We start from the raw sequence: 10954 nt of genomic DNA on the forward strand, positions 1-10954 counted from the left end.
GACATATAGATGAATTTGATTGGCAAATTGCCGAAGTTTTGTATCAATTTTTAGGTAGGTTTCATGAAGTTACTCTAAAACTTAGTGGAACATACTACCCAACATCACCTTTAGCTTTAGGAGAACTTTTAAGAATTAGTATTTCATTTCACGAATATAGGGAAGACCCAATCTTAGGAGTTCCTATTCATTCTTTAGAAAAAAAAATTTAAAAAATATTGGTCTAAGTTACCTTTGCTATATGGTTTAGGTACAATTTTTGATCCTAGATTAAAATTAGACGGATTAGAAAGTGGTTTAGAAAACTTAGGTGAATTTTTAGGCATCACTTGTACGGACCAATTTTCAATAATAAAGGTAAAAATATATGAGATCTATAGTAAATATGAGATAAGGTTTAGAAGCACAAACTCTAGAGTACAGGAACCGCAACAACAGGATGAAAACCCACATTCATTCTTGAATGTTTTCGGGTTAAAGAAGAAGAAGAAGAAGACAACTCAAACGGAAGCTGTGAGTGGAAGTGGATCTTCATCAACAAGTGGCAGTGGTGGCAGCAGCTTCAACGAGCTTATGGCGTACCTCAGTGAAGGCTTAGTAGTCGGCAGTATGGCAGAATCGTTTGACTTAGTTCAATGGTAGAAGGCACGGGCATTAACTTGGCCAATCCTAACTCGATTGGCAATGGATATATTTTCGATCCCAGTCTCCACTGTTTCATCCGAACAAGCATTTAGTACGACATGAAGAATACTTGAGGAACGCCGGAATGCATTGCAAAGGGATATTGTTGAAGCCTTGGTTTGCATTAAGGATTGGGATCGGGCCGATCAACGTCTACAAGATACAATTTCACCGGTAAGCCAAGAATGGATCGATGAATTTAATCGATTAACATTTAATTTTGAAGACGATCCCTCAGCTTCAAATTAAATTGTAAGTTTGTAATTTGTATATATGTATTTACTTTTTACATTGTATTTGTAATTTAATAAACAATGTAAATTTGTACAATTTGTAATTCGTCACAAAATGATTGCACTCTTTTTTCCTTGCCAAGTTTTTATCCTAATTGGGTTTTTCTTGGTAAGGTTTTTAACGAGGCAATCATGAATTACAAATTTAAAAATTAATAAAGAAATAATTTTTTTATATAGTTCGTGTGTTCATTTCAAATTTAATATATATATAAATATAATATATATATAAATTGTAATACTAATATATATATATATATAAATAACTTAATATTAAAAAAAAGTTTAAAAAATTCGGGCAATTTGGGCGGGCTCGGGCCGCCGAATACAAGCCCGCAGCCCGTTCAAGGTGAAATTCGGGCTCGGGCGGACGACCCGGAAATCTCGGGCGGGTCGGGTTCGGGCTCGGGCAAATACTCGGGCTTTTCAGGCGGTCATGGGTGGCCCGTCCAAAGTTCCAGCACTAGGTATATATAGGAGAAATCCAGAAGCTGTGGCACTTGCTTTGAGGAATCTTACCGCATGTTCTGAGGGAAGCCTACACACACAATTCAACACAGACAATACTTTTTGGCTTCAAATGCTCTATTGATAAGGTTTGGATTTAACAACATTACCAATATGGTGATACTCATCCCTCCATATCAAGTTTCCTCTTAATGTGTTTGCAAATCTTAAGCCCAACATGTTCACATTATTTTTGGTATTTTCGTCACTCAAGCTAGGCAAAAGAAAACTCTGCTTAAATCCTGTCAAAGAAAAAGAAAACTGCTTAGAAGATACCAATCCTACAAATCTCGTTGTTTTCCATAAAAAAAGTTAAAATCAACAATAAAAATAAAAACATTTCCACAATGAGAGAGGGAAAGAGAAAGAGATAGAACTGACCGGAAATGAGGAGGTTTTGACGGCGAGGAGAGAGATCTCGGGTTTGTCGGCAACTAGGCAGCGACGATGAGAATCGGCAGTGGCGACAGCAACAATCGACGGTGGTGAAAATGGGAATCGGAGTCTACGATGTCGAGAATTAGCGACTAGAGAGAGAAAGAGCGAGAGAAAGATCTTGAGCTAGAGAGAATTTCTTGAGGAGTGGAAGGCAGCAGAGGAGGAGCGGCGGCTGGAGAAGAAGGCGGAGGAGTTTCTGAAGAAGATGGCGGAGGAATTTTTGAAGAACATGGCGGAGATGGCGATGAGTTTCTGAAGAAGGGGAAGAAGGGGAAGAAGGGCGTTGGGGAAGGTGAGCCGCTGGGTATAAGTTTGATTTTTAATGAAACTAATGCGTGGGTGTGTTTTGAATTTTTAGGGAGGGTAGGTTAAAATGATTTTCCCACAAAAGTTTTATTTTTTTATTGTTACCAAAAAAATATTTTTGTTCTTTTGGTAGCAAAAAACCGTCTTTTTGTCACCAAAATAGAATTTGGTAGCAAAATCAAATTTTTGGCTACCAAAATTTAGTATCAGAAAATTATATTTTTTGTTACCAAACATTATTTTAGTAGCCGAAAGCATATTTTTTGCTACCAAATTTTAATTTGGTAGCAAAAAGACATTAAAAAAACATATTTTGATGACAAATATTATTTTAGACTCATTGTTCTTGTAACATTATAACAAAAAATATAGTTTTGAAATTGAAATACATTATTCTATGTTAAAAAGCAATCAAATAGTAGGATTATATATTACTCTATGTGGAACATATACTTAATTAATAAGATCACATATATATACACATGAACATGTCTCTTATTACACCTACACAAAATAATTAAATTATCAAATAATTGTTATACAAAATATACTAGAATGATTGTTAAAACTTAATTAATATAGGACATATTTATGGAAAAAAAAATAATACATGCACAAAATGTAACTTTTAATGTTTTTATATGATTTGCTACCAAACACAACTTTTGGTAGCAAAAAACGCATTTTGTCACCAAAATATGAATTTGGTAGCATAATCATTTTTTCTGCTACCAAAATTTGGTACGAGAAAACTTATGTTTCTTGTTACCAAACATTGTTTTGGTAGCTGAAAGCACATTTTTTGCTACCAAATTTGAATTTGGTACCAAAAAGACGTATATTAAAAATTAAAAAAAATAACATTTGAATGACAAAAATTATTTTAAAATCATTGTTCTAATAACATTATAACAAAAAATGTAGTTTTGAAATTGAAATACATTATTCAAAGTTAAAAATCAATCAAATAGCGAGATTATATATTACTCTATGTGGAACATATACTTAATTAATAAGATCACATATGTATACATATGAACATGTCTCTTGTTACACCTATACAAAATAACTAAATTATCAAATAATTGTTATAAAAAATATACTAGGATGATTGTTAAAACTTAATATAGGACATATTCATGAATTTTTTTTTAAAAAAAACAATACAAGCACAAAATATAATTTTAAAGTTTTTATATGATTTGCTACCAAATACAACTTTTGGTAGCAAAAAAAAAAATCTTTTGCAACCAAAATATGAATTTGATAGCAAAATTTTGTTTTCGACTACCAAAATTTGGTAGTAAAAAATTATGTTTTTCGGTAGCAAAAACTTGATTTTTCGCTACCAAAATTTGGTGGTAGATAGTTATATTTTGCTTCCAACACTTGGTAGCAAATGTTATATGTTTTGCTATCAAAAATAATTCAGTAGCAAATACCTTGGGGGGGAAAAAATTTTGCTTCCCGCATGTTTGGTAGCAAAAAAGTAATATTTTGCTACCAAATTTTGGTGGCAGAATCTTATGCTTTTGTTACCAAATATTATTTTGGTAGCAAAAAACTATTAACGGTAACCAAATTTCATTTCTTGTCATGTTATTTGTTACCAAATTATATTTGGTAGTGGATTGTGTTGTTTTTAGAACCAAATTTGGTAACTAATGCCTTGATAATTTCAGCTACCAAAGTTTAGTAGTAAAAAGTGTGTTTTTTGCTACTAAAATTTTTTGGTATAAAAAGTTTGGTCTCTTAAAGTGACTATTCTTGTAGTGGGCTTTTGATTGTATATTTAAAGTTTTAATTCAACAGAAAATATAATTTAAATTAGCGTTTAGATACAATTGAGGAACATAGTTTGAACCAAAGGCAAATTAAGAATGCATAAGCAATAATACAGCACCAAAAAATTAATTTAAGAAAAATTATCTGTATAATAATCAAGTTTTTTGTAGCTGTTATTTTTTTATTTTTTTATTTTTGATCAGATAGCTGTTATTTTTAATGGGTAGCGTTTCTTACCTTTTTTTAAGGTTTTTTTTTGTCCCTTTTTTTTTAATAAATCTATATAGTAATTAAATTTTTCGTAGGTGTTATTTTTAATAGTAAACGGCCATCAATGCACAACAGGAGGCATAAGTCCTGTGGGCCCCGTCAAAAAAGAAAAAGTCAGATTGGGAGTTGCTTTACACTGTACAATATTGGTTTGAAATGTTGTATTGCTGGGGCTTATGACTCTGATTTCACTGGTTCAGCTCAAGTTGAATGAGCAATTCAATTGCTCTTCTCGAACACCAACTGCAAAATCCGGACTGAATTGGACTGAATTAGATGAAATTGCCCAACCAAACAGGGGCATTATAAACAATAGCCATTGTAGTGAATATTATAAATGTTTTATAAACTTGTATTTTTTTTATCAACCTATCACGACCCGTTTAATAAATATGTTAGGGTGATGTGCTGTGTTACATGTATAATAAACTGATCGTATTTGAGTTTTTACTGACATGTTTATTAATCATGTCATGTTTGTAATTATTTTAATCGTATCGTGTCATAATCATGTGAATATAATTTGTGAACACGAAATTGTCAACCCCTAACGTAAAGTTCACTTATATTCTTCATATATAAATGAAGTCCTTGGTGGTACCAATTCCAGGCATCTAAAACTCAGAATGTACATTTGTTTTACAACGTAAAAAAGAAAAAGCTAGTTCAACAACCAAGGAAACAAGAACACATTTCCTACCCTAACTAATCATCAATAAGATCCTTTTTGGAACTTCTGTGTTGTTGGACGACCAAAACTGAACCATTGACATTATACTCCGAGGAAGCCAAGAGATCTCCGACTGTTCCAAGCTCCGGGCATTCCTCCCAATCACTCATGCCCGTCGTCAATGGCGAGTGTCCTCTCCCACCCTTTCCTACAACAAAGAGTGAGTACATGTCCCCAATATCTCTGAGAGCTGCCACAGTTTCTTCACCGTTGTTCACATACTTCTCTACATATCCAACTTGCCCTGATGTCACACACCTAGGGGAGCAATAAATCGTTCAAATAAGATATACAAAACATCATTTACTAAAAGAAAAAAAAAAAAAAGAAATGTAAGTACAAATATATCTTAGCAGTAATTCCACACTTGACTAAACTATAAAGTGAGAGGTCAAATTCTTCAAATTTAAAAAAAAAAAAAATATATATATATATATAATAATAGACGATAGAAACCTACATGCAAGGTTGAAAAACCATGTTATCAATAAAGCGACATCAACTTAAATAATTAAATGGCATATTCTATTAGCAATTGAAGAAGAGTTCTCTAATTATCCGTCGTCACAAACCGCATACCATTTTTATACCATTTCTTATTATGACAAAGACATGAGATTACATCTAAACTCGAACAACACCATGCCACATTTAGACCTATATTCAATGACTAATGTTACGAACACCAACTCTAATCAGAACTCAAATCTTCTCTCCAAATCTTTTGTTCATCAAATAAATTTTAGAAAAGTCATCATAACCTCGACACTATTAAGGGTGACGTTCAGTATTCTCTCCTTCTCTCATCTCTCTCTCTCTTGGAACCATCAAACACCCTCCCTCTCTTTCTAGGTAACCTCTCTCTCTCTCTCTCTCTCTCTCTCTCTCTCTCTCCTCTCGTACTTCCGTCTCCGCATAACAGAAATAGAAATGTGATTATATACAGTACAACGAAGAGGTTTATAATAAAGATGAAGAAGAAAGAAGATAGATCACACACTCGCATTGTCGACATTGGTGGTGGCAACCTGCTTCTCCGGCTTCAACAGCTTCAAGTTTTGTAATTTTCATTTGTAATTTAGATCTAGATTCTTTATATATCTTACGTGTATATATGAAAGTATTGTAGATTTCAAAACTATATCCTACACTATAGAATTTGTAGTATATTTCATACCAAAGAAGTGCTTTTCAAACATTATATCGTAAATAAAAAAATAAACCTCAACCATAAATAATAGAAGTATGTAAACAATGGGAAATTAATACTTACTCGTTATAGAAGTCACTGAGGAAGGCATTATCAATATCCTTGCCGGTCTCCAAGCTGGCCAGGGACATGAACACCTCCACATCATCCCTCTCATCCACGCGCTCGCTCCTCATGCTTGACGACTCCATCGACAAGAACCGAATCACCGTCAGATTAATCCTCCCATGGCCGGCAATCCTCTTGCTCCACGCCACCGCCTCGCGGTCATCGGGCCCGCCGAAGAACAGCGTCGCCACCTGCTGCTCCGCCCCTGAAGGCGGCGCGTCCAGTAGCTGAGCAAACCCGGGAACCCCAGCGAGCCCTCTCTCAACAATTATCCCCACCGAGCACGGCGCGTGGCGGAGGATCTTCTGGTTGGTGGTCCTCACGCCCTCCTTCCCGCTCTCCATCTTGCCGTCGATCCTCTGGTGCTTGTGGAAAGGCGCGAGCACAATCGAAGCGCGGAGGTCCTCGGCGGCGCTGCAAACGTCCTCGTACAGCGTAGCAAACGAGGATACGGCCTTGCTGTGGTGGATGAGGATTCCGGTTTCAGCGTGGAATGCATCGACGGCGGCGTGGATCTCGACGACGTCGTTTCCGCCGTAGTCTTCGTCGTCGCTGAGCTCGTCGGCCTCCAGCTCGTGGTATGAGATGTTGGTGCGACGGCTCTGGGTTAGCTCGATAAGGTGCATAAGGTAGGGAGTCATTCCGCCTCCGCCGCCGCCAGCGAGGGCGGAGGTCAGGGCCAGTACGGCGGACATGTGGCGGGGACCGTAGACGCAGGCGAGGAGGGTTCGGATCTCCTGATTGTCCGGGCCGGTCTGGTGCTCCAGCGTGGTGTGGGTTTGAGAGAAGAGCCTCTCCTCTCGGCGCATCAGGAGGGCCAGAAGTGGGCCTGATATCACGGTGTTGATCACGATGCTGATCAACAGTAGATTGTAAGCGTCTGGATTCCATCCCTGTCATATTACAACAAAACCCGTTACCAGTTCATTTTTCTGCACTTTGAATTTGATTAAAGTTAAAAAAAAAATTAGAAATAGCAAAATTTGAAAGAGATATAAAATTTCAAAACAAAGTGCTGGTATGCGAGAAATTTTGAAGTTTGAAGATACCAGAGAAAGATTTCACTTTGAGATTTATACGATAGACATTGAAGTTTCAGATTTGTGCCATACAATGGGGCTAGCTAACATCAACAAAGTTACGAAACGTATCACAAATCTCAACTATAAATGAATTGTGCTATAAATCCGAAAACATGTGAAAATTGCGGCACGCTACCTAATTTTCTCTTTAAAACTGCTACCTAAACTATAGAATTCTCAATACAAAAGAAGGATGAAATTGTTGAAAGAACAATCTAGAGAAGTAGAAATGCTAAAATGTTCGGTTGCATGATTTTAACCATTCTTCATGGGATACTCGTCGTGGGACCCCATATAATTGAACAGCATGCACAGTTGTTAAGACGGATTGTGTCTATGGAGTCTACAGTAATCACACTCCTTGAAACTAAGAACCGGTATATTCACTCTTAACTCTATATATTGATGCATGCTAACATGTTTAACAACAATGTGTCACTATCTTATGTTAAGGAATATAGGACTTGGAAATTGCAAATGCGTTTCCGGAACTATATACTGATGCATGAGATGATATCATCAGACAATATATATATATATATATATATATATATATATATATAACCCGGGAATAAAAAAAATGTCGATAAGAAATTAAAGATTGTCCCATATATTATGTCTATGTCACATGACAAATCTTGGAATCTGCTCAACAATTCACATTCTTTCTTGCACATCACTGTCTGAGACTTGTGGACAAACATTCATTGTCTTATGTGAAGAATTTTTTTGCAACTATAGCACACCATGAAACAGTTTTAGTAGAAGTAGAAACTGCAATACTAAGACTAGTTTGTGTGCAAGTACAAAATGTAATATTAAGGGCCCGTTTAGTTCGATGATTCGAGTTTTTAATTCGAGTTGATATACGACTTTATGTGAGAGCTTTTTACTGTAATAAAAAAGTTAGATGTGACTGCTTATGAGAGCTTTTTACTGTAGCAAAACTCGAATCGATAAAATGAACGGGGCATAAGACTACTTAATCTGAGCTGCATGTATCATTTAGAATCTGCCATGAGACAAAGATGCTAGTGACATTTTCAGTTAGAAAATTCTGAAATATGCATTTATTGGTAGCTTTTGTAAAACGTTATTGATGCATTGATTTAGTTACTAATTAATCTATTCTGGGTAAAATTAAGTAAAGTAAAGTCTTATATAGGTAGAAATAAACAAAAGGGGAAAATTAAAAAAGAAAAAATCAAAGCTTACAATTAGTGTGTTTGTGGCTTGGCCTATGAACAAGAGATCAGCATGTCCTTTCAAGTTGAGAGAGAAGCCAACAAAAACCCCCTCATTGAGCGGAATCTTCAAGTATTGGCAAGCCAAAAGAGTGCCACTGATCTTGCTTCCAATGCTCAAAACCACCAAAATGACCACAATAATGACACTGCTGAAGTTCCTCAACCGGCTCCCATCAAATTGGAAACCCAAGTACCCAAAGTAAACAGGAAGTATGAAGTTATGAACCGAGTAAGTAAGCTTGTGTAACAAAGTCCTTGCGGTTTTGCCCTCCTTGGGAAACATAACCCCAATGAGAAAACAACTTATCACACTGTTACTAGTGAACATTTCTATGATCATCGAACTTCCAATAAGGAGTGACAAAATGAACAACAACTCAGCGTTTCTTAGATACTTTTGGTTCCGGTTACGTTTGTTGAACCAAGTAGCTACATACTTGTTCACAAAAATTACCACCCCGGTGACCAAAATCGTCAAAATCCCGTCTCTGAAAAAGCTTTTCTTGTGGAAAACAATGATGAGATTGAACAACATTAAGCAAGTGATCTCGTTAATCAATGAGCAGGCAATTGCTAATCGCCCGGTTGGCGAAGTCGCGAACTTCAAATCTCCTGCCAAACGTATGACCACAGGCGAAGCCGTGTAGGTCAAAATCAAGACAATAATAAATATGAATCCGATCTTCTTCTTGTCGTTGAGCATAAGTTGTTGGTGAAGAAAAAAAGAGACGGCTATTCCAAAAACAGTGCCAATTATTTGTCCGCAATATGAAATTGTGGTGGCGACTTTCAAGTTTCTAACAATGTAGGAAATGTCTGTTTCCAGACCAATTAAGAACATGAAAAGCATTCGGCAAAAGAATCCGAAAACCTCATAGTACTCGGCAGCAGAAGCTTGAAAGAAGAAATCTCTCACTTTGTTAACATTAGATAGCCCTGATGGACCCAGCACCAATCCTGCCTAATACACATATATGTTATAGTACAAGATGCACAAAGTTTTCCAGCTATATATAAGTTAGCTAGACGTTAAAATATTCATGAACAGTTTTTAAATTGGTTAGTTATCTAATTAAGATATCATGGTACTATCATGTACGCACCACATGAAAAATGAGACTTAACAACGTGTATCCAATGACATGCCGTCGTAAACACTGTCAAAAGGAATCTTTGTTTTTTTCACGAGTTGCATGTTGTTAATATCTAGTAGCACACTTATAGTTAATAACATTCATCAGGCATAAGTTCTTATCTTAATATAACAACGTCAATCACGCATTGTTATATCTTTTTAACAAATTGTTCCAATTGAGCTGTTGTTACATTTTATAAATAAAATAAAATATTATAAAAAAAACTCTAAATGGTCTAAGACGGAAAGGTGCAAGCAGAAGAGAAAGTAAGGATGGCGAAAGGGAGATGAACTTCAAGTTTCCATCTGCAGAAATGTTTTTCTTTTTTTTTCTTTTGCTAAGTTTCAATTATTTTTCCTTTGATTTTCTGATAATTTGTAGGTTTCAAGCAGAGTTTTTTGGGCAACTTTTATTATTATTATTATTATTATTTTTGGGTTTATAGCAAGTTTCCTCTCTTTTTGGTGTTTGGCAACTGTGGTAATTGTGTGAAGGAATTGGGCAAAGAAATGAATTTTGTGATTAAATAAAATTGCCTTGTCTTGATAAAATAATTTGTTTGAGCTCGGTTGAAACCAAATGAGATAGAGTTTCTCTTACACTTATGAAATGAAATTATATGAATCTTTTGGATAATGCTTGATCATTACCTAATCAATATCAGCTGGATATGGCGTATGTTTTATGAATCAAAGGCAAATTAAGAATTACTTTCATGCATATCTATATATATATATATATATATTCAGCAAAATATATATATAAAAAAAAAAAGAATTTGAGTAAAATGGAATAATGATCACGATAAAGGCTTACCAAAATTTGAGCAATGGGACCAGGTTGACCCAAGGCCTTGAGGACGAGGTGAAAAAAGTGCGAAATGACGAGAATGCATGACATCTGCATGCCCATGGACGTGAGAGGGTTGAAGAAATCTTCTTGACAGACCATGCGTTTTGTAGCGTCCATCTTTAATTTGATGATTTTAAGTACTATGCAGTTATGAACAGAATCTAATATACTCGAAAAATGAATCGATTAAATATGAGCAAAAAAAAAGAAAAAAAAAGAACAAAGAAGAAGAAGGAAAAGATGGATTGCGTACAATTTAGGTGTCAAAAAGATTGTGAGAGATAGATAATGATTCTAAGGGAAAGA

At 35.4% G+C, this 10954-nt stretch overlaps 1 protein-coding gene across 1 annotated transcript; it reads right to left on the reverse strand.

The window, feature by feature from the left end:
* Positions 1-4988: 4988 nt before the first annotated feature.
* Positions 4989-10765, reverse strand: LOC21406370 (cation/H(+) antiporter 2). Its single transcript, XM_010103520.1, has 4 exons — positions 10613-10765; positions 8629-9621; positions 6287-7224; positions 4989-5271 (listed from the first exon to the last, which is right to left on the reverse strand). The coding sequence occupies exons 1-4, from the start codon at positions 10763-10765 to the stop codon at positions 4989-4991; spliced, it is 2367 nt and encodes a 788-aa protein (XP_010101822.1).
* Positions 10766-10954: the final 189 nt, after the last annotated feature.

The sequence above is a fragment of the Morus notabilis genome, unplaced genomic scaffold, assembly GCF_000414095.1.
Source record: "Morus notabilis unplaced genomic scaffold, ASM41409v2 Scaffold5, whole genome shotgun sequence".
Classification (NCBI taxonomy): Eukaryota; Viridiplantae; Streptophyta; class Magnoliopsida; order Rosales; family Moraceae; genus Morus; species Morus notabilis.

Excerpts from the sequence above, each read along its gene's own strand:
- LOC21406370 (XM_010103520.1), bottom strand. The coding sequence starts at position 10,765 with ATGGACGCTACAAAACGCATGGTCTGTCAAGAAGATTTCTTCAACCCT. Across the intron at positions 7,225-8,628 it reads AAGCCACAAACACACTAATT|GGATGGAATCCAGACGCTTA; the intron begins GTAAGCTTTGAT and ends GTAATATGACAG. Across the intron at positions 5,272-6,286 it reads CTCAGTGACTTCTATAACGA|GTGTGTGACATCAGGGCAAG; the intron begins GTAAGTATTAAT and ends TTGCTCCCCTAG.